General features: G+C 39.8%; 2 protein-coding genes across 5 annotated transcripts; one reads left to right on the forward strand and one right to left on the reverse strand.

Annotated features, from left to right (window-relative positions):
- Positions 1 to 1121: 1121 nt before the first annotated feature.
- LOC132954004 (cytoglobin-1-like) lies at positions 1122 to 7626 on the reverse strand. Of its 2 annotated transcripts, XM_061026429.1 has the most exons (4): positions 7468 to 7626; positions 6591 to 6756; positions 2451 to 2682; positions 1122 to 1836 (listed from the first exon to the last, which is right to left on the reverse strand). In XM_061026429.1, the coding sequence occupies exons 2-4, from the start codon at positions 6734 to 6736 to the stop codon at positions 1672 to 1674; spliced, it is 543 nt and encodes a 180-aa protein (XP_060882412.1). In that variant the 5' UTR covers positions 6737 to 6756; positions 7468 to 7626; the 3' UTR covers positions 1122 to 1671. The 2 variants fall into 2 exon arrangements, with proteins under 2 accessions (XP_060882412.1, XP_060882411.1); XM_061026428.1 differs by lacking the exon at positions 7468 to 7626 and having other exon boundaries at positions 6591 to 7449.
- Positions 7627 to 9968: 2342 nt separating this feature from the next.
- prpsap2 (phosphoribosyl pyrophosphate synthetase-associated protein 2) lies at positions 9969 to 22306 on the forward strand. Of its 3 annotated transcripts, none has more exons than XM_061027146.1 (12): positions 9969 to 10045; positions 10271 to 10377; positions 11133 to 11185; positions 13698 to 13764; positions 13873 to 14045; positions 14138 to 14253; positions 14759 to 14814; positions 15104 to 15249; positions 16099 to 16140; positions 18679 to 18749; positions 19430 to 19576; positions 20365 to 22306. In XM_061027146.1, the coding sequence occupies exons 2-12, from the start codon at positions 10295 to 10297 to the stop codon at positions 20521 to 20523; spliced, it is 1113 nt and encodes a 370-aa protein (XP_060883129.1). In that variant the 5' UTR covers positions 9969 to 10045; positions 10271 to 10294; the 3' UTR covers positions 20524 to 22306. The 3 variants fall into 3 exon arrangements, with proteins under 3 accessions (XP_060883129.1, XP_060883128.1, XP_060883130.1); XM_061027145.1 differs by having other exon boundaries at positions 9982 to 10137; XM_061027147.1 differs by lacking the exon at positions 16099 to 16140 and having other exon boundaries at positions 9982 to 10377.
- The last annotated feature ends 1622 nt before the right edge of the window (positions 22307 to 23928 follow it).

A 23928-nucleotide genomic window follows, 5' to 3' on the forward strand; every position in this document is an offset into this window, starting at 1 on the left:
GAGAAGGTTGCACTTTGCGTCAATTAGCAGCCAAGAGCTGAAGAGTTCCAGTTCTTTCCCTTCAATTCATCTCTCCATTAAAAAAAAGCTGGAATACACGGTTGTTATGTATGGAGCCACTTAATCGACACACTGCTGCCTGAGGCGAACCCTTAAATAATCACAAGAGTGATTTCAAATCAAAGGCGCAGATAAGACTCACACTACTTCTCTCACTCTCCCACACATGGAAAACAGACATGCACTTGTTTGTATGTGTTGTTATTTGTAGACTGGCTGGAAACATTTTAATGTTTATTTAAGTCTTTTCTCACAAGCCTCAAGCGGTAGAATTGCCTTTTTTTTGAAGAAAAAAAACAAACTCTAAATCCAAATCTTATTACTGATGAAAAGCAGGCTCTCATTTCTGTTCCACAGTTGAAACACAGACAGATTTAACTCTTTAAAAAACGTTCTTTATCAGTACTCACGGCTTGATTTTGTTGGAGAATCTCTGGCGCAGGATAAGTGCGATGGTGGTGAGGACCACCATTGTTGTGCACATGGTCCTCAATACCGACCCAAGGATCTTCGTCCTTGGGACTGATGATATTTCAGAGCATGGAGCCTTCTCCTCCCATTGAAAGGCTTGAATGGTAAAAAGGCAGAGTATATGTGTGGTGTAACAATCTGACTATTCCTGTATTTCGTCCTGGCTGTCACTCATGATTGGGGAGATTAACTGAGAGGATTAGCTTGGATCAAGGAGCGGGTTGGATCTGGTAGGGCAGGACTAGGCGGTAAACAGAGCATGCTGTGTGTTTCTGTCCTGAAAACAACCCAACCAGCAACATGACGTCAACACTGCAAGCAAATAACCTTCATATGGTCTTTTATTGCGAAAAAATAAATCATCACTTTGTTAAAAAGGAATTTCCATTGAATTGCAAATGATTACCTGAAGTACTGAGTTACAATAAAATATGAAAAGTGAGAGCTTGGTGGAACAGATGGGGCCATAAATAGGTATAGTATCTGAGCCACTTATACTCAAGCAGACATGGGAGCAGTAGGCCAAGAACCAGATTAGACCAGATGTATGTTAAAAAGGATTAGGCATTGCAACAGTAACTTTCTCTTTATTTTTATTCAAAAATAGTTAAACACAGATTCAAAGGTGAGTCATGATGAGAAACATGTAAAATCATCTGGATTAAATACTGTCAAAAATCTGAAAAAGTCTCATGGACGGGTCACGCCAGGACTGATAAATGGAAACGTTAGAAAACATCGAATGATATTTAGAAAGTATGGTGTCCACATGGCAGTTTTTAGCTATACACATTCAGTAGAAGGCACATCCAAGTCAAATGTGACCCCTTGTACTCTGCTATAGGTTTATGATTGTGTTTTTGTCCTCTTTGCTCTAGCCTCTAAATGGTTCCTTTACAAGAGTATAAAAAACAAGGAGAGCTTTAATTTACATAATAAGCCTTCAAAGGGCAAAATATCTGTTCCACAGCCTGTGATTACTTAGATTAAAAATGTATTCCTAATCTTTTCACATAACCTCTGTGGAGACACATTGCTCCCTTAAAAAGTCAGTACAGTTAGTTCATTCTTTACAAGGCTCTGAAAAAAAAATAAGAAAATTAGAAGTCTCTGGGTGTTTATGGTCGAAGACCTAAAGCTTCACCCAGTTGAAGTTGGGAGTTTGGTCCAGCCCACTTCCTTGTAGATAGCTGTGATGTTGCAGTAGACTGTAGCCAAGAGTTTGGTCCATGCTGCGGCCACCTCTGGGGTCACAACCTCTGAAAACTCTTCACCCAGGACTTCCAGTATCACACCACTGAGGATCTGGGCAAGACACAACAATAATACTTCAGACACCTAAAGAAAATGTTTGACATTTGGAATAATGCATCTATTTGTTCTTTTAATGCAAGCTTGACTATTTTATTAAGTTAAGAATATCAAATTGCACTATTTATGATCAATAAATGTACCGTAAGTTACATTGCATAAGTGATATTACACACGTTACTTTAAAGTCAACAGTTGCTTTCACTTTTGTTTTCACATGATCAAACCCGTGTATTCAGGTTGAAAGTGATGTTTTGTTTTGGAGCTGAAAGATAGCTACTTTTGTTATTTGCCATTGAAGGCTGCAGCTGGCGGGCAGTTGCTAGCTAGCAGGAGTAAATCTACTTCACAGTACAGTTTTCAAGTGGTGGAGTCATTTTTTTGTCACAGCTTTAGTGACCTTCAGTTTCAGTTTCAGTTTCAGTTTAGTATTTTGTAAACCTATAGATTATTTTTGTGGTGACTGCAATTAGTGTTCTAATTGAGGAATGAGCTGTGTTTGTTCCGTAAAGTCAAAAATATGTATGCAGCTTTCATTTTTTATTACAAAATAAATAACGTGAATAAATTAGTTTAACCACTTTTGACTTTTTCCCCACACACTTTACCTTGAAGTACACAGGCTCCACCTTGTGTCGAAGCGCATGGGCCTTTCCCACGAGCTTCAGCACTGAAGCCACCTTGTCTGAGTTATCCAGGCTCTCCACGAGAGTATTGATGGCATTCATGACTCTGTGGGCGTGCTTCCTGAGCTGGCCGCTGCGCTCCAGCTCCTCTGGCTCCTCGATGTGCTTGAACTGGCTGAAGTACTGCTTGGACGAGGGAAAGTTCACAAACAGCCTAAGAGGGAGGAGGAAGAAGAATCAGAGATATGAGTATGAGCAGCTGCTATGAAGCTCCACTAATCTCACCGCCCTTAAGCCTGCAGTAGCTTGATCCTGCAAAAACCCACATTCATTTTTTTTTTTTGCAGGCAAGATACCATGTGTAAATATTAGCAGTGACAAGAGATTGCTGCATATTTTCCCTTTAAATGTTTGCTTTGAACTTTTTCTTGGTATAACCTTGTATGTTGAATATATATATCTGAAAATCGGTGAGAGGGCAACAGAGAAATTGAGTGACAAAATGGCTATCTATTAACCATAATACCTGTTAAATTGTTTCATATTTGTTGTGATGACAGTGAGGAACGATTCTAGGGATTCAACATCTGCACACTTTTGAAATCAAACCTGCTAAGCGCCCTGCTACGACAGTGCAAAAAGTTTTTTCCCCTTTAACTCACGTCTGCGATGTGCAATAGCACTTTTCTATATAGTGCTTCTGAAAAGCACAACTTAACCAACATAGGCGTACACTTTTTGCTACTCACCTACGGTATCAGCTGTTTTTCTGCAGTCCTGCCTATTTGATCTTTCTTATGTTTACAACCTGTCATCTCTCCTTCAAAGGAAGAATAGAGCTAGCTGGAGCTTCTTCTGATTGGCCAAATTGATTGAGTTTGAATGCATGACGCTTGTACATACAATAGTCTCTCAGATTTAATGCAATTCGGACTGCCTTGCCAACCCTCCTGTCCTGAGGGTTGATTTAGCCCTGATAGTGACTGGGAGGGAAAACAGTTTATGCTTTGGCTTTGAGAATGAATGTAATGGTTTACTCTATCTCAGTGTTTAGATGGTTGCAGAAAGAATGTTTTCAGAAAATGTGGTTTGTAAATAAGTACATGATTTATGTTATTCCTGATAAACGTAATGTAAGAGTCTGTTGATTAAATTAGACTTTTGAAGATTTGGTTTATTGTTGATTAGCCGCAGTTATCAAGTTATCTACTCTGTAATACTTCTTATCTTATCACATCTGACCAATTCATTTATCAAACAATATTTTGTCTAAACGGATCCAGACAAGTCATTTATACAGTACTTGATGTCTCTGTATGTGGCCCTTGAGAACCTTTTGGCGAGTATGTTTTTGTGGTTCTGCTCTGTGGATCCTTTCATGCCTCAAAAAAAATGAAAAGAAGGATCATGCACGACTTACGAAAATGTTTCACAAAAGGTGAAATTACAGAGGGCAACGTGAAGAAAAGAGGAATGTCACTGCCTACTCATGCTACGCCTGATGACTTTATTATTTTCTGCTTTCAATTGCAGTTACAGTCCCTGCAAAGATTGAATACTTTTTATGTTTAATTTGTCATGAAATATGTGTCTGCACATTTGTGTTCACGCTCGGATATGTCCTTCTGTCACACATTGTGCAAGTAATAGTCTGATAGAAAGACTCTTTCTTTCTTTGTTTTTTTTTTTTTTGTTTTCGTATTGGCCCTGTTTGACCCCCAGAGGTGTCATAGAGAATTAGCAAAGAGGAACCTAAAAACTCCCCCCTTCCCTAAGTCTGGGAAAGGAGCCAATGCATCTGGTTGCTGCCTATCTAATCCTGATGTCTCATCTCCTGCTGTCTCTGCAACAGCTAACACCAAAAGGAAGCAAATATTTCCCTGTTAGCTCTCAAACATATGGTTGGTATTTTGGAGGTTTCACTTGCGAGTTGTCTTAATCCCTCCGCTCGGGGTGGAGCAAAGTATGAAGAGTTTTCGCTGCAAACTAATGAGGAGCTGCAGCGTTTAATCTCTCTGTCGTGTAATTGCATGACCTGTGGTTGCATATAAATAGCCTCATTAGTATTTGATATGGTCATTGGACTCTTAATCCTTTCTTATCTATTCTACGGGACTAATTGAAGAGCAGAATCCACAGAAAGTTTCTCATTTCGGGGCTATTTTGGATCGTATCTGTTACCATAAAGACAGATCTGATTGGCCAAAAGGAGAGTTTACCATGGTTGTCTTATCGATCCATCCCCATTCCTCAAATTCCTCAAGGTTACGGGGTCTTTATGCAGGAATGTGAGGGAAAGAAAAATGAGGCCGTGTTTATCATAGACAGAAGAGGAGTTAAATCCAAAAAATCGTTTGCAGCAAATTCCTGAAAATCGGACATGTGTGGGCATATACATTATCCTGCTGAGGTTCACTGTGCACTTTGCATTTTCTCTGCTACACTCCCTCTCAACTTTCACCTCCTGCAATCATGAAGGATTATAAAGGCATGCAGTGTCATGCTGTGAACCTCATCACACGGGAAAGAGCAGGTTTGCTGTTTTGACGGTTTATTTTTTTGGTGGTGGTGGCAGGAACCCTACTACAAATGCGAAAACAATCCTCAGTGGTAGACATCCCGGTACAACTTTCTCATTTCTGATTTCAGTGAGAAGAAGTGATGGACACATGCTGCTGTATAGGTAACCTGCCATTCAAGCATGACTTCATCCAGGGGAGGGAGCCCTTTGAGAGCCAAAGACGTTAGGCTGATGGACTATAATGTTTATCCCCCTCTGCTACTTGACAAATTACACTAAGGCAAAGGGGAGAGGTGTGGACATCACATTAGATTACATGACTTCAGACAATCTAAAAACTTGTTAAGTAAATGTTAGGTGGGGGTTGTTTCTGCTGTATAAATCCAATGAAGAAATCGTGAAACAGACTGTAGATTATAACACCATTTAATCGGCCAAGGTCAGACAACTTTACCAAACACGCATGCTTACAAATCGGTGACCAAGTAACAGTGTTCACAGTGCTGCTTATATTCTGTTAAAAGGTGCAACCCACAAATTCCTTTCTATTTGGGTACATCACTATAAAACAATAAAGATGACATGACACTGATTTGTATACGTAACAGACTGTAGACTTTTTGTCTAGCAAACAGTTGTTGACAATATAGGGTTGGCTCTTACACAATTAAAGATCTGCTACAATTTAGGTGTTTCACCCATATAAGGTTACAGCTTCAGACACCCAAAAGTAGGAGTGCTAACAGGTGGCTAAAAGACTTAAATAGTACATTTCACAAAGTTACCAAGATGAATGAATTTCATGAAAATTCGTACTAACAGTAAATGAGATGATTTAAATATCACTTCCAGTGCATTCTGAAGGAGGATAGCTCAAAAGTCGGGACTCTTGTTTAAATGTGTTTAAAGCTACGGTGGAGAGTTTTTAGACGGTTATGAAACAGACTGAGAATAATACTGATGTGTCTTTATGGCCTACAGAAACAAACCAACCCATCAGGGAAAAGATTGATTGTTTCTGAAAAGTTTTTTTTAATGCCTGAAACCGCTGCCAAGGGGTAGGTGTCAGACGAGGCGATTAATAGCATCTATTTTTTACACTTTCCACTGTCATGGTTCACAGTTACTAATACGTTAGAGTGTTTAAATTCAACAGGATTCTTTTTTTGTCACATGTACAAGACATTAACAAAAGAGCCCCAAAATCGACGCAAATGTAAAGTTCCTAACAGTAGCTTTAAATGGATTTATTGCACGTTTCATTCTTAATGGATCCACTAGGTGCAGTTCCATTATTAAGGATAAAAGCAACAAACTGCTAATTTTACTTTATTAGGAGTGAAATTATTACATGGCAAGAGATGAGGGGAAAATTCTTTTAATGAAATCAAGATTTAATGCATACAGTTTTGTCATTTCCAGCTTCTTTTTCAGTTCGAAAAGTGAGAACAAGCTGTGTTTAAAGCTTCAGTAAACAGCCGTACTCTTCTTCTATTATCCAGATTCTATCAATATCTTCAGAGTAGGCCTGCATCTGACTCAGTGCCCATTGCATTTGAATCATAAACAGGTGAGTGAAACTAAGAAAGAAAAAGAAATACCTGACTAGTATGGCCATCCCAGCGTCATCACAGTTCTGGTAGACTTTGGCCCAGGAGTCCTGGATCATCACCCTCTCCTTGTCCGTAAGTGGGCTTGGTTGCTCCAGGTGATCCACCTCTCCCTCTCCTTGCATCCTCTCCATCATGGAAATACAGCTTTGCCTTACTGAGCACGTGCAGAAGGCAAGGCTGATAAAAGTAGCTCCCCTCTGCACTGCCTTGAAAATAGCACTTTATTTTTCTACCCCTTTTTTTCCTTTTTTTTCCTTGTTTATCCCTCTTTCTTGATAGTAGATGAAGCAAATCTGCTTCCCTTCCCCCCTTTTCCCAGTGAGAATATTTGCTCTCCACCTCTGAATCTCTGCTGAGCGAGAGTGTGTGTGAAGAACAGGCGGAAAAAAAAAACACACACAAGAAAACACACGCAGCGAATGAGGAGGAGCTTCTGTACTCTCTCTTTTACACTCTCTCCTCTCCCCCTCTTCTCTCTCCTTCTTCCCACCTCACCTTTGTAGGTGGTGTTTGATGAAAAGCGAAAGGAGACAAATCCTTATGAAATAAAAGAGTCAGATATGTAATACATTCAGTGGGTAAAAGGTAAGATTATGACGTTAAAGTAAGATAAAGACGCCCATCGCTCTGACCTCTTCTCCCGCTATCGTCACCATTCCAGTCTATCAAAGAGATTAACCTGAGTAATGATATTGAATTTCTCACAAAGCCTTGCAGATGTAAATGTAAAAACACTTTGCAGACTGCAAATTAAACAGCATGACGTCTATCGAAAATAGGGCAGGCGTCATTTGCTTTTGATTCGTGCGTCTAACAAGATAAAGGTCATATCAGAGAGTTTTAAGTCCATTTAGCTTTACTTTACCTGTTTTATAACATGCACAAATCCCAAAAGACGGCCACACAGCACTTTGTCAAAAGCCTGTAGTATCAGTGGACATTTATTTCACTTTAGGCAAGTCAAACACCAATAATTAGCCATGGACCTTGGCAGAAAACTGTCTGATGTGAGCAAACATGGGAGCAGCCTTCAAAATGTTCGAAAAGCTATGATTGAGGTGAATTTATTACCTTTGCACGAAGTTGCAGTGTACGGTATAGCTGCCAACAACTGCAGGCCCTGTTAAACATTGACAGAGTCCTTGTAATCAAGATGGTAAAAAAATGTTGCCTGGGTAGACACTTGTCATATATCCAGGATTGCTGTGTCTGAAAGCTGTTTCTTGCATCTGCCGATCAAGATTTGAAAGACGATTAAAGGTGAAACTATTCAACTCATGCAATTCAGGCACTCCCAATTCACATGACAAAGTCACAAGTTGAGTTTTAAGGTTCTCACGCACCTTGAAATGTATGTAACTAATTGTTTCTGTTAAGGGTGTCGTGCACCAGAACATCTATGAGATTCAGTCAATGATTAAGCATCAGCCAGCTCTGCTCCTATATTGACTGATGTCGCAGCAGACAAAGCCAGATACAAGTCGTAATGATTTATGATTGTTTCTTTTTCCCTAAGAAGCAAGTCCAGACTCGAGTTCATATGAAACAATGATAAACTTTAAACATATTCCCCTCAGAGGATCAGAGATCTTATGGTCTTGTTTCATCCAGACACATTCATCTCTACTTTAGATGAAGGCCTAATGAGTAATGACACCTAGTGGATGCCTGGAGTAATCATGCTTTGAAGTGCACAATGCAATTGTTTGAAATCCAAGAAATGTGGAGAAAGAAGTCAATTATTAGCCCCCTCTGTCATGAACTAAATGCAAAAACAAGATTTTTAAGAATATTGACTAATACGTTCATGAGCAAGATTATCTGCTTGAGTTAACCTCTTTGCTTTTACCTTCACAATTATCTACATCCTTGATTCTATGATAAATCGTTACTATTGTAATATTATTATTGGTATAACATTAACCTTATTCAGTGGCGACTATTTTATCCTTTGATGTCATGCTCAAGGCGAGAAGCTAAAATGCTATAGGCTACTGCTGTGTGTTCAAGGTTGTAATTTGTATAATGTAGAGAATCTGACAAAATATTAGTTTACCATATTTCTATTGATCAGAAAATGTGAAGACAAGGGACTGTCAAAATCTAAAAATAATTAATCTTGCACAAGAGAAGATATTTGGTATAGGGCATAGCTAGCTACAAGACAGCAAGCATTCGGCTAGCTTACATGACCTGCAGCTTAAAAAAAGTTTGCTGCAATCGTCAGTTATCATGTCTTCTTTACATTTTTGTGTCCTGTGTGTTATTTCCTAAAAGTCGAACCTGGGACAAGGACAGCAAATTAGCCATGGCTGGAAGTCCATCAGTTGCACTTTAATTAAATGTAACTATGCCTACATGTATTGTTCTTGCTTAATGAAACACTTAACTTAGCTGTTGTGTAATATAGCCAAGTTATTATGAAATATGTTGTTTTAGCTTGAAATATGACTGAATGCCCCTCCTAATTTAAACAAGCATTGTATTTGGCAAGTGCACATTATTTGGGAAGCAGTGAAATGAGAACAATGGCCAGATTCCCTTAATGACTCATAACCTAAAACACAGCAGTAGGCTATCACAGTATGTGAGTTTTCCATTTTGGCCAGATGTCGGAGGAAAATACTGTATTTACATGCAAACATTAAAATATCATTAATCATTATGTACCACGGAGCTAATTGCAATATTATTGGCCATGCAGGAGATAGAAAAGAACAAAAACTACAGTTAAGTTAGCTAGTCCAAATTAGAAGGTTGGCACTGTGGCCAAACTAACACTGACTAACACTGACAAACTATAGCAAAAAAAAATTTGTGTATAAAATAAACTGTAATACTACACCTTTCATGTGTTGACCGTCCCACCCTCACCACACATACTGTGCAATATTTATTTTATATTTCTGCAATATTTTACATTTCATACTGTGCAATACTTATTTTATATTTCTGCAATATTTTACATTTCATACTGTGCAATATTTATTTATATTTCTGCAATATTTTACATTTCATACTGTGCAATATTTCTTTTATTTTATATTTCTGCAATATTTTACATTTCATACTGTGCAATATTTATTTTATATTTCTGCAATATCTATTTATATTCTGTTATGCTACTACATGTAAATAACTCCTACCATACATTGCCCATCTTACCTGAATGAGAGTTCCTTTTTTTTTTAAATTTCTTCTGTTGTTTTTAGCTGTGGATGCTTGTATGTGTGTGCACTTTAAGGTGAAGCCCAATAATTTCGTTGTACAACTGCATAATGACAATAAAGACATTCTATTCTATTCTATTCTATTCTATTCCCGTCCAGCTGATGGCGGTAATGAGCCTCTCAGCTGGTGTGACGACCGTCAATAAACACAAACGAAGAAGAAAGGAAGCTTGAGTTAACAGTTGTAAGGCTGCAGTGCTACTTAACGGACAGGTGTTTGCCTCTTAACTTGAAAATCATACGCACAATATATCCTGTTATTAATCTTTTGTTTTGCAGCCAAGCTTTAGCTAAGTTCATACAGGGTATGTACGATATATCTGTGTAACTAGCTGACCTAGCGGACTAGTTAGCGGGGGATATTGCTAGCTAACGACGTCATCGGCATCAAAAGCTGCATTGAGCTGACAAAGGTGTGCAACTGTTCCCGTGTCGCAGGTGAAACCAGCGGCAGTGCTAAGGATGAACGTCGCCAAAAGTGGTTACCGCGTGTTTTCCGCAAACTCCTCCGCAGCATGCACAGAATTGGCCAAGAAGATAACAGAGTAAGCACAATGTTTTTGATATATCACGACTAACTGAGTGATAGAAAAGCGTTATTATCCTTCATTTAGTTTCATTTAGTTTGGCCAGCTATTTGCATTGACAAACATATGGGACTTTTTAGTGTAACACAAAACCGTGTGTTGTTTCACTGTCATCATAGGGATGTTTAAAGCTAGTTTTCAATGACTGAATATGAATAAATGGATGGTGGGTCATATTGATATTGACATTGATGTGTAGGGGAAGTAAACCTCAAACCTTGGGTGACATTCCTGATTTCAGTATTCATCCAGTTCTGCTTACTTTATTCCTGTTGTTTCTTATCCATCATTGCACCACGGTCACTTTATTTATCTAATTTCTACCTTTACAGTTATATTGTATATATTAGTTCACACACTGATGATGGTAGTGATCATTCATACACCACCACTGAAGCAGTGGGAGCAATGCAGGGTGAAGTGTCTTGCCCAAGGACACATCGGACATGTTGCTCAGCTGGGGATCAAACACTCGACCTTCCGGTTGAGAGGCAACGACTCTACCAACTGAGCCGCAGCCGCCCTGTCATATCTACCCTTTTATATTTTATATTTTGTATTTTTAAGTTGTATTTAAATTGACACTTTATATTCAGGTTAAAATGTTTCGTCTACTTGCACTGTTGTTAATTTACTGCTCTGTGCCCCCCCGGGGACAAATAAAGTTTTTCTTGAATTTGAATTTGATGTTATTTTGTTCTCCTGTTTCTCAGGCGGCTGGGAGTTGAACTGGGGAAGTCTGTGGTCTTTCAGGAATCAAACCGAGGTAAGGAGAACGTCATCATGGCTTTGAGTGTCAAAGTATGTTGTAACCAGCAAAGGCAGCTGGTAGATATTTGTTTGCTGTTTGTGGATTGTGAGTTTAACTATAACACAATCGATAAGGCAAAAACACATTGCAATAAACTGCCTGATTTATATCAAATGTAAAAAAAAACATTTGGCCTGTCAGATGGAGCTTTCAGCTACTTTCAGATTGGTTTGTGTCAATTTGGGGGGATTTTAGTTTAAATAGTTTTGTTGAGGAATAAAAGACGAGGGAGGAAATTAATTAGATTAAGTAGACACTCTTGTGATTCTCAGTCCATTAATGATTGTGTTAAAAACTTGCACGTATTACCAAACGCACGTCAAAAACTGTACAGTGATCCAGCCGCTGGTTGGCGGGCTAACATGGGTAGAAAAGAGCCGAAAAAAAAGAGGGGAAAACTGTAAAACAGGTCCACTTAATGTATAAAAAAAAAGCCTGAAGCTAGGCTGGCTCCTGGCCTGTTAAATATGAATTCATTTAAACATGTCAGTCCAGCATCACTACATGACACACTAAACATTGCTCATGGGAAGTTTTCTTCAGACCCTGCAGGGCAAGTCTAAATAAACATGTCAGACAGTTTTCTTGTAACTCTGGAAAAACATAACATTTGACTGTATGTCTTGTATCTTTCTTAGAATGAGCAAAGTCATCTTTTTTTAATTTTTTTTGAGAGTCTGTAGAGTTTTTAATTCCGGTATGGAAATGTTTTGGAGGTGACTAATCCATCAGGAATATTTCATATGTGTGTAAAAGAAGACTGAGCCATATTGTTTAGATGGACATAGTTCACATTTTATCATGATACACTGAAGGAAAGGGTGGTTATATCACTTTATATCTTCTGTCAGCTCAGTTCTCTATGATTAGAGATGATTATGATTTAATGATCCTCCTCCTATAATGTCAAGCTACTATTGAGGAAGTTGAACTAAAAACATTCTTCATATTGATAATCAGTTGCTGCATTTAAAGGAAGAATGTGAAACATTTTACACATAAATACAGCAGAAATCAAGTATCTGTATATCTGTAAATGTCTCTTTGAGTCATGACTGTCTACAATGAGTGAGAAGCGTGAGTCCCGCCAGCTGTACTGCTGTCTGAGCCGTGTTTACGTCATGTTTACATCATGTTTACGTCATGTTTACATCATGTTTACATGGACTGGACGGCCTTACGTATAAATCTGTTTCAGTCAAAGACTAGAGAAAGAAGAATAGCAATCTACTCACTGCTGATTTGGATGTCACTTAGGTGTCTTTAGATCACAGTCATTCCGTGTCAATTTATGTTGAAGCTATGATTAGCCTGCTAACACAACAAAGCAGGCCACAGGCAATTGCAGCTCGATCAAAGGACAATTTTGTCCGCCACTTGCGCTTAATTATGCTTAATTATGGTGCGTACTAATTCATAACTCCTTTGTGTGAACATGATTGAAGAGGGATTTGAGGTGTGACGCTGGAGGAGAGCCAAGGCGTTGCCAAACAGCAGTTTGTTTTGGTATAAAGCTGGTGCTCAGTGGCGACATCTACTGGATCAAAAAGTCACACATTCTTCCTTTAAAAAGCCCATATTCTGCCCTTTTTGGGGTTCATATATTTAATCTATGTTCCTACTTTTGTATGTTCACAATAGCTAAAGTCCGAAAAAAGTGTCTGTTTTCATGTACTGCTCCTCCTTGCTCCCTCTACGCTCTGAGTCTGTCAGCTGCACTCTGTTGAGCCCACACTGTTAGACCCCACGTGGGCCAAGTCTGCTCTGATTGGTCTGCCAATCCGCTCTGTCGTTATTGGTCAGTTGCTCAGCACGCTTCTCGGAAATTTCAACATGAGCTGCAGGGCTTGCCACAACGAGCCAATGGGCTTAGATCAGTGATCTCACACTGACAATGACGTCGGACTGACAATTTTTTATCGAGGGGGGCTAGAACCGAGCGTTACATGCAGCTAATGCTACAGCTAACAGGAGGACGTAGGAGAAGCCGCGTTTCCACGGACTTTGAATTTTTGCACACAGATGTGCCTAAACATGCACAGGACACTTGGAAAACACACTAAAGGGCATATAAAACCAGAAAAAGTATAATATGGGACCTTTAAATGTGATTGATATGTGCATTGAAGATATAGTTAACTTATTTATTTAAAACACATTAATCAATAAATGTTTATGTTTTTAAATATGCAGTAATAAGCACAAAAGCAAAACTTCATCTTTGGTCGCATGGCAGGTGCTTACAAAAAAAACCCATAAAATTAATTTCACAATTACAAGACACCTCAAAGGACAGTCCACAAGATAGCGCACATGCAAGTTCATTAACACTTTTACATACAAAATAGACACGTTTGTGACATTATAGTTAACAGTCCCACGTTGTCCCAGGTCATCAGAACAAATACAGAAATAAGATGCAGCCTTGCTGAATCAATCAATGGACCTACTTGTTCTTTCAAAACAGAAACCAGAGTGGATGTGAAAGAATCAGTTCGTGGACAGACTATCTTCATCATCCAGACCATACCACGGTGAGTACAGACAGAATGGCTTTTTCTGTTGTGTTCAATGCTACAGGAATCGCAACATGTGTACTTACATTGTATGTGTCCTCTTTGATCCTTTTGTTACACAACCAGAGATGTCAACACAGCCATCATGGAGCTGCTGGTGATGGCCTACGCCCTCAAGACGTCTTGTGCAAAGAACATCATCGGCGTCATTCCCTACTTTCCCTATAGCAAACAGTGCAAGATGAGGAAGCGGGGCTCAATTGTTAGCAAGTTGTTAGCTTCGATGCTAGCTAAAGCAGGTACGGAAAAACAAAGCAGTGTTAACCTCTCACCACAGTGGCGCTGTTTGCTTGTATTTAATTCCACTCATCTGTCTTTAACCCCCCCAAAGGAATAACACACATCATCACCATGGACTTGCATCAGAAGGAGATCCAGGGCTTCTTCAGCTTTCCTGTGGACAACTTGCGTGCCTCTCCTTTTTTGATTCAGTACATCCAAGAAGAGGTGATAGTAACATTCAAACGTCTCCCAAGTATAACTGTAGTAGAGTTGTTCTGATACTGCCTTTTATACAGTGTGGTCTAGGGCAGGGCTTTCAAAACCTTGACAGCTAGCAACACCCTAAATATGGGGTACCAGTTAATTATCACACCGTCAGCATATACGGCAGAAGCACTGAAAGTGGACAAAAAATAGCCTCAGACACCTCGCACCCACTACACAACCAATACAGCCACTTACTGTCAGGGACACATATACAGGTCTGTGTGTCATGTCTAGCTTTGTGCCCACTTCCATTTTATTCCTAAGGTTTAACTTGTTCTTCTTACTGTTGATATTTTAAAGCTGCATTTGTACATTTTTCTACTTTTGGTTTTTAGTCTGCAGGGCAAACGAAAAAAAGTGTGTCAGAACATCTCTCGTCACCAGTAACCCAACCTGTGTACAACTGTTCCCATCAAGCAAACGGATGGAAACTTTATAACATCTGTTTGTGTCTTCCTTTCAGATTCCTGATTACAGAAATGCCATCATTGTGGCAAAGTCGCCATCAGCAGCTAAGAGGTAAATGCATCAGGCGCTGCTTTGCGCCCACAACTGTCAGACTGAAGAACAGCAGTGGGACCTACAGTTTGTCTTCAACATGAACACATTCCCCACAGTGGCTGTCACACTGCCATACCCAGGACTCACTTTCACCCGTCATTGAACATTAAAAACTGTTATTCATTAATCGTTATCTTTGTCATTATTATGATGTAATTACATGTTAATGCAGTCCTAAAAAAAAACATTCAATTTGGTAAAAACTTTTAAATTAAACAGCTTTTTTTCCCCCTCGTCATCTTTCTAGGGCTCAGTCGTATGCAGAGCGCCTTCGTTTGGGTCTGGCTGTGATTCACGGCGAGGCTCAGTGTTCAGAGTCAGACATGGCCGACGGGCGACACTCTCCACCGTGTGTACGCAACACCACAGGACACACGGGCCTGGAGCTGCCTCGTAAGAAACAACACACACCTTTAACGAGCTGTTACTGCTTTCCACATTTCCTTTGCAGATTTGTCGGTCCATATTTAACCTCCTCTGCAAACATGTCTCTGTTGCTTTTTTTTTTTTACCATGGTCAAGATAAGCAAGAAAGTCCTTACTATTATTATTATTATTATAATTTCTGCTAGCTTAACTACTTCACTGCATTCACGATATAAACCCCGCCCACAGCCTAACACAGCTCTTCTTTGTGCTAACTTGTAGCTGTTTCTCGCTCATGCTATCAAGCATCCTCCATCCTCGGAGAAGCAGATTTTTGTGTCACGTGCATGTTTTAACCTTCACAGAAACGGCTACACTCGCTGCATCATCCACCAGCTGCAAACCCCTCACTGACACTGACAAGAGTGGGGCGCTTATGTACCACATCATCGATTCTTCATTTTCTTTATTTGCTGATATATTCTAACGTGACTCTGGCATCTCGTTTTTTAACATACTTCTTAGAAGTACTTCCTGGTAAGGCCAGTTTAATGAGAAAGTATCAAAGAAGTGTGTCATTGGCAAATGACTCCAAAAGTATTTATGTCCAGTATGCACTTCATTATTTGGTAAATGAATCTCTATTCTTTCTTGTGTTTCTATTCTCACCCTTGACTTAAAAAATCCTCCTTTTAAAGTAACTCACAAATAGCTTCAATGCTCAGAAGACTGTCAGCTTTTATGTCATCGCTCTGATGTTTTTGATGGAATGTGTTTCTAACCAGCGAGAGGATTTTCCAAGTCTTGGCATCATGTGTTTGTCATGTCAAATATTTGTGCATTTGTGTTAACGTGGTGTTTATTTGTTGGTAATAGCAGGCAAACAACAAGCTCCGTTCCCTGGCATAGAGCTCCCAAGTACGACCGTAAACTTAACTCACATCTGACTTATCAAATGATTCCTCTTCTTATCAAATGGCTCCTCGATTTCGTGCATGCCAAGAAAAAAAACAACGGGTTTGCGCCACATCTTGTGAAAAGAATTCAGTCTGGATTCAGGAGAGGAAGCTGGTGACAAAATCCACACAAACGGCACTGTTGGTTTCCAGACTTGTTCAGCGCAATTGGCTGAAAAGTTGTTTTCCCCAAGTATCAAACGCCGTAATTTGCACGTCATGTTTGACTCTAAATGACCAGCTCTTTTTAATTTTTTTTTTTTAAATGCACCTTTCTAAGATTCCAGACCGGTAGTTTTACAAGATGTCCAAACCGCTCTTTGTTTTGTTGTGTTCTGATTTTTTATTTTAATCCATGAATCAAAAACCAGAACCATGCCAAACATGTTTTATTTTTTCAGTTCAGTGTCTGGACTCATCTTGCCAATCAACACATGGTGCACCCATCTAAAACCCGCTCTGAAAAAAACCCCCCTGATTAACATTTGGTCATAACTGCATGTGATGAGAATTTAAAAAAGGCATGCTTGTGAATCTAACATGCAATGTCAGAAGAAACATTACGAATGGCAGTACTCAATCAAAGTTTCTACTCGAGACGTCATGCTAATATTTAGCGTAGCATTAAGCCTTCTGCAAACCTGTAGTTAAAGTTTGCTGATGAAATCTTTGAAATCTACCCCGAGGATTATGTTGATTAGTTCAGTTTAAATGAACTTCATGATATCTGACCAAACATTTCTCAGGTAGCTAGTTGCAGTTTCCTCGCAAGTTGTAAACAACATGTTTTTGGATCGGAATGTTTACTGCTTACAACATGGCTTTTTGCTGTCTTTAATTTCATCGAGTGATAACAGTCTGAATGTGATTCTCCCAGGTGTTCTGATGCCGTGCGACTCGCGGCATTCAGCAAAGTGCTCTGCAAGGCATGCTCCTCCTCTTCTCTGCTTCTTTCTACTGTTTTCCTTCACAATCAGCGGCTTTACTGGCTGATTGTTTTTGTCAGTTGATTGTTTCCTTATTCCCCCCCTTTGAACGACTACATTTAAATGCACGACGATACTGAAAATGCAGCTGTGTTTTTATTTTGTTTGATCCGGTTAGGTGTAGAGAATGCATTTTAAAGCCGCTCCAACTGAACCTAATCCATTCTAATATAGTTAGTTTATTTCACAAAGTGGTGCTCTGGGTAAAAAGGATTTTAAAGCATAAAAACATGACTTTTATTAATGTAGAGTCCTGTAAATGTTTTTCTTTTCCATGTGTATTTAAAGATCCTGTAAAAAGGCTTTTTTTAGCTGGTTATGTAACTAACTGAAATCTACATTGAAACCTCTTATGAGCCATGATAAACAAGACCATAAACGGGCATGATTGATTTTTTCTGTTGTCTTTTTGATGTCTGTAAACGCCCCCACAGGGTAGGTGTCAGACGAGGCGATTTACACTTGGCTACAGAAACTGTAGCATTTGTTAGCATATTCTAAAGCACATTTTCAGAGTGAAACACATGGCAGAAAGAAAGCAGAATGAGATTTTTTGGCACTTTCGCATGTGCAAGACAAGATCAGCAAAGAGATCAAAGGTACCGCTTTACTCCAAAGGGGGCGCCAAAATCGTCACAAACTGAAAGTTCCTCACAGGAGCTTCAAGTTTCAATGAAACATTTCATACTCCTGAATGGAGTAAAATGTCACTATTTTAGCACCCATCATCCCATAAAACCGCTCAAAATTGTCATAGCTAAGAAATTAGTGTGGTTTAATTTCACAGAGATGAAAACAAAACCGAGGCATAGACGAGCTGAAATGGCAGTTTAAACTGTCCAGATTTGAGTAAACACGCGTTTCTTTTCTTTTTTGATTCTGGTCGGTAGAAATGCAGCTGTTGTAAATCAGATTATTGCGTGCATGTAAACGTAGTGCTCGGCAGCGGTGATGTTCGACTTGACGACCGACCCCAGAATTTGGCAAGTGTGTATGAAGAAATCCTCATCAGTGCTTGTCGGGCCACTGTCGTCCCGTGTGAAATCAAATCTGATCCTTCTGGTGCATAACGGAACATATGCAGACTGCTGCCACATTGCCTGAGGGCTTGAAGGTCGTGTGTGTCCACTGTCCAGGCAGTTGTTTTACTTCTGATTGGGTATCCTGGGCAGAAAAACCCTGTGCTTTGATTTTGCATGGCATGTGCTCTCTACAAAGTTTGGCATTTGAATTTAATCTCCTGTCAGGGGTAGGTGGGGTACAATGGGGGGAAGTTTTACAACCGTTGATTGCATTTTCAACTAATAACTGCACAGTTTCACACCAAGAGAATTCCTAAAAATAATTTACACCATCTGATAACACCCATTTAATTTGGCTTGCAGATTTGCCTTAATCGCAGAACATTTTCTCAACCCATTTTACCCAATCTACTGCTTTTAATTAGGCGAAATGAAGTGAACACAACCTCGTTAGAGTGCTCCCACAGGTAATCAGTTCTGCTGTCTTTGCAGTGATGATGGCCAAGGAGAAACCGCCCATCACTGTTGTCGGAGATGTAGGGGGGAGAATTGCCATCATCGTGGTAAGATGAACTGTTTGGGTTGAGTAACTCCATTCTATTGTGAGAGCAGCCAACTGAACAGATGCATTAAGTCAGAAAAAAATGGCCCAAAGGCAAAGAGAGGCTGGTGTAATTGTTAAAGGTTACATATTATTTTCCTTTTCATTATGTTTAAATAAGCCCCAGAGCCCCCCAAAACATGTCTGTGAAGTTTCTTGCTAATAATAAACTCTGATTCTGTATTTTAGCATGCCAAAAAAAAACTTTATTTCAGCCCTGCTCAGAACAGGCTGTTTCTGTGTCTGTAGCTTTAAATGTAAATGAGCTGTGTCTGACCACACCCCCTCTCTGGAAGGGTTTGGGTGGCTTGGGCTATCTTGCACCATGCTCGATTGTTTACAGTAAGAAGGCAGACTCAGAGGACAGAACCAACACCTAGCTGTGGGAGTGTCACCCACATGGGGGAGGGGTTGCTGCCCTTTGTGATGTCAGAAAGGGAAAATCTCCAAACGTCCTGTTTTTTTAGCGCACATTTTCTGAAAAGTGAAGAAGGCAAAAGGATGGACTTTTCTTATAATTGGGACTCGGGACAATATTAGTGTTAGAAAAACATGGTGAAGTGTATTTAACATAATATGTGACCTTTAAGTGTTGCAGTGTGCAGATACTATAATTTCTCCCCCCCCTTCTCTCTCTGTCAGGATGACATAATCGATGATGTCGGAGACTTTGTTGCGGCCGCGGAGATCCTGAAAGAGAGAGGAGCTTATAAAATTTATATCATGGCCACACACGGCTTACTGTCTGCTGACGCTCCACGTCTCATAGAGGAATCTGCCATCGATGAGGTGAGCAGCTCTGAACGTGTTGTTTTTCGATACCGTGCGTCTTTCTCAAATATCTCAAATAAATCTCTTGAAGTCGTTGTTGGCATTTGAATTAAAATCTTCTGTGTCTTCAAACCCGAGAAATATCAAAACAGAAGCTACAGAAAAAGTCAAAGGTGATTTAAAAAAAACAAAACATAAATGAAGAACTTATTTGAAACAATACTTCATCTTAGTGGAGGATTTTTAAAACTGGCTTCTTTAGGGAAGGAAATAAGCTGTTAGTAGATTTTTGTTGCATTTCCTCCTCCTGTAAACCTCTAGTTTAAACTTTCAGTTTCCTCTAACTATCTAGGGTTCACAAAAAAATGTTTTGATTTTGGATTTACCGGTATGGGGCGCCTGTGGCCTTGTGGTTAGTGCAATCACCTCATGTACGGAGGCTATAGTCCTCCAAGCGGGCAGCCCGGGTTCGAATCCTACCTGTGGCTCCTTTTCTGCATTTCATTCCCAATGCTCTCTGTCCCTGGTTTCAGCACAACTTAAAAAAATAGGATTTCATCAAATGTGTTGATATGATCTATATGTTTTATTAAAGACAGATTCCTTGCCGTCCCAGTTAGTCACCAGGCCATGTTAGATCTATAGGCTTGTATTTAAAACATGTTTGCATTTTCCTTGTATGCAAAGTGTAAACATTCTGAAATCTATTAGCAGCTTTAGAATATGTTATTTATGTCACAGGTGCACGAGGAAGAAATTGCTTTTTTAATCGAAACACATACTAAGCCCCCTCTTTGCACCCTCAGGTGGTGGTGACGAACACAGTCCCCCATGAAGTCCAGAAGCTCCAGTGTCCCAAAATCAAGACGGTGGACGTCAGCATGATTTTGGCCGAAGCCATCCGCCGCATCCACAACGGAGAGTCCATGGCCTACTTGTTCCGCAACATCACCACAGATGACTAGAGAGAGAGAGAGAGAGAGAGAGAGAGTGAGTGAGAGCTGAGGTGGGTTCAGGAGAGCAGGTGCACTTTCTCCGAGTGCTGTTAAAAACATGCTAACATCATGTTCCACGTTACGTTATGTGTATGAGGATTACATGTGTCCTCATTCATTGAAAGAAACTCCAAATGATCCAAAGTTATTTAAACTACCGATTCTCTATCTTTAACATCAGATGAAACATTGCTTTGTATACCACTCTGGTACCTCACACCTATGTAGTGAACCTCAGCTGCAAAGTAGAAAAAAAGAGTCTGTAGAAAAACGACTGTTTGCTTTACCAAACATGTTCCAGACGCTCAACTGGCCCTCTTAATCCCCGTTGTGCAGCACTCCTCTGATTTCTTTGCATTTTACTAGATGTGTCGGTATAAATCACATCAACATGACTGGAAGAAAATCTCATCAGTGCCCAAACTTTATTTTTCTTTTGCAGCTTTTTTTGCACCAATTCTGGGAATGTTTGGTGTGACCTAAGACGTTTAACCGTCTGCAGAAATGTATGGATTATTATTGTTTACCGTCGTTTAACTTAATTAAAGCATATATATCTCATCCTCAGTAGTACCTAGCTAAAATGAAAGCTTAGTTTAACTCCTGCTGTTTAAAAATACATCGGCCTCTGAGATTCCCGCTGCAACTCGAGAACAATAGGGCTTAATGTAATGAAACGTTCTGCTCAAAGCATCCGTTTACTTCAAAGAAGAATATAAAATGAAAAGCTCAGCAGGTTTCACTGTGAGACCCACGAATAATCAAGAGATACTAAGTGTGAAGTGGTATGAGCTCATAATTAGGCTTTTATTTTGATGAGGTCACACTTTAGTACACTCTCTTGGTGAAGGCATTTGGACTGAAGCCCACATGAACTCATGGAAGAGGCAGCTTTAAATGCACCGTCTGCGGGAAGTCTCCGTCATACCAGCAGTAGATTGAGCGTAACCACTTCACTTTACAGCTGTGTCAGAAACTGTATACTTACCTTTCTGTATACTTTCATACTATTTATTTATACTAAGTATGAAGTCGTGTTGATTATGTCGTGCATTCTGGATTCAGAGTATGCAAACGTGTGAATGTGAGAAACTCCTGGATGTGTGCAAGATTATTCATATTTCTTTTAGTATGATGATAGCTCACTCACTTGTCTTGACCCAACTATCCCACAATGCTTTGCAGCTTTTCAGACTATCCAATAGCAAAACTAACCTCAGGGTTAGCATGCAGTTCATGCTGTTTGAGTATGTAGCAGGCAGTATGTTAGCATGTGGTTTCAGACACAGCGTGTACCAACAAGCTGATGGTTTCTATGACAACACAATACATATAAATTACATTAAAAACTAAGGAGCCTGCTATTTAAAAAAACAACTGACAAAAATGTGTGAAAAATCCTTCTGATCTGCTACTTGAACCCCCGTGTTGGGAAATAAATACACTCATCAATGATATTTTTGAGACTGTTTCAGATGCATTAAGGATACAAGTTCTCTTTCTGCTCTCTAAGTTGTGGCTCCTCTTGTGTTTGACTAAACTTCATGAGGTTTTCTTATTGTGCTTTACAAAGAATCCTGAGTAGTATACCAGCACCTGTATGCACCATGTGTGTGGACTTTGATTAAACTTGTGGTTTCCTGGAAGAAAGACGAGACGTTTGCTAAAATAACTCAGCAGTCCTTAAAAATATGTGCTTTTTTTTTGTTTTTGTTTAGCAAATTGGCAATAAAAGAGTCGTGTCAGAACTTCAGACTGGTCTTAACTGAGCCCTCCTATTTGAACATTTGCGCCTTGTTGTGCTCTCTTAGTGAATGTCAAAGTGTTGCTTGGGGGGGTGCTGATCGAGCCTTTTGCTCAGGGATATGTACTCACTGAATAAGCCAATGCACAATTATTTGTTTTTGATGTTTTTGCTCTTGTTTGACATGTTGAAATTCTCGTCTTCCAAACATCAGCAGTCCTTTACTTTTGTTATTATTTTGTCTTGTTTTAAATATCCGATTGCTCCTGTTGTGTTGGCACACAGTTTGAGGTCGTTTGTAGCGATGCAGTCGACATGCTGGCTCAAATTGTAAACCTCCCTCCCCCTCTCCCTCCCTCCCCTACCCCACCCCACCCCAGTAAGTGTACTTCCTGATGTCGTCTCTGTTCCCCTGCCTGGTGTCTTTTTTGACGGTGTACAGTTCAGAGACTTGCACCCTTCTGTCTCGCTCCATGCGTCGTCAATGTGTATGAAAATAAAACAGTTGCCTCATTCTGTGCCTTGTCTCTGTCAGACAAGGAAACCTATTACTGTGTCTTAGTGAATTAATTTCTTATCCACAGTGAATGCACTGGTATGTCAAAATGTGTCCGTGTTTAGTTTTAAGTAGAAATTCTTTTACCTCTAATCTTATTCTAACATCTCTCTGTAAAGCCTTTAAAGAACTGTAGGCATTCTGTATTATACACAAGAAGACAGAAGACATTTAAAATCTTAGATGGGTATGTCTGGTATTATAAAATAAAATATTCATGTGCAGTATCCTGACACTTGAAAACATAAAAAACTGGAGGACAAAATCAATTTTTTACAGCAATATATGTTGAAGAGTTATCATTTTTCCAATCTTGATGTAGACTCCTGCCATGCCAAATTAAAAAAATATGAAGATAGTAAAGAAGAAACTAAGTCTGTAGTGACTGTCAGAGATCCTATCCTTGTTCAAAACTTCTCAGGTCTCCAGACAACTCTGAGGAGCTTCGACCAAGTCGAGGAGCAGAGACAAACGAGACACATCTGTCGTTGTGGTTCAGCTGTCAAAATGACGCGATAATCTTAAAGCAAGGATTTTAAAAGCCGTCCTTCAACCAGAGTGATACGTTTAGTCCACACCTGAGCATTAGAAACCATTGTAGTCCTCTTCTCTGTGTCTGTTTCTGTGCTGAAAAGACAAGTGTGGAAACGTTGGTGGGTTTTAACAGGGTACGAAGAGGAACCAGAGATCTGATAATCAAAGGTCACTTCCTTGTCATATTCTGGGGAAAACAATGCACCTTCTCTCTGAACTTTCCTGGAAAGAGGAAGCATACTTTTTTTTCCCCTCCCTCTTTGGGCCGGAGTGGCCCTTTAACTGACAGACGAGATTTGGTTTACAGCTCTTATGTAGACTCAAAGAGAACGTAGAAATGTCAGGCACAGGATCAACAGCCAACATGTTTCATTTTGTGTTGACCCAAAGGCAGGGGCGCTGTGTGTCAACAGGCAAGGCAGGCAACCGCTTTTAGGGCCCCCAGGCAAGTAGGGGGGGGCCCCCAGGTCTGACACTCTTTAAACCACAGCAGAAGCTCAAAAAATATGAAGAGTTTGAAATGACCACCAGGGGGTGGTAC

Source organism: Labrus mixtus, chromosome 20, assembly GCF_963584025.1.
Source record: "Labrus mixtus chromosome 20, fLabMix1.1, whole genome shotgun sequence".
NCBI lineage: Eukaryota > Metazoa > Chordata > Actinopteri > Labriformes > Labridae > Labrus > Labrus mixtus.

Bases quoted from the DNA above. Each gene is read 5' to 3' on its own strand.
- LOC132954004 (XM_061026429.1), bottom strand. From the start codon at position 6,736: ATGATGGAGAGGATGCAAGGAGAGGGAGAGGTGGATCACCTGGAGCAA. The intron at 2,683-6,590 runs GTATTTCTTTTT...CCTCCCTCTTAG, and splicing joins GGGATGGCCATACTAGTCAG to GCTGTTTGTGAACTTTCCCT. The intron at 1,837-2,450 runs GTAAAGTGTGTG...TGTCTTGCCCAG, and splicing joins TGGAGCCTGTGTACTTCAAG to ATCCTCAGTGGTGTGATACT.
- prpsap2 (XM_061027146.1), top strand. From the start codon at position 10,295: ATGAACGTCGCCAAAAGTGGTTACCGCGTGTTTTCCGCAAACTCCTCC. The intron at 10,378-11,132 runs GTAAGCACAATG...CCTGTTTCTCAG, and splicing joins TTGGCCAAGAAGATAACAGA to GCGGCTGGGAGTTGAACTGG. The intron at 14,254-14,758 runs GTGATAGTAACA...TCTTCCTTTCAG, and splicing joins TTCAGTACATCCAAGAAGAG to ATTCCTGATTACAGAAATGC.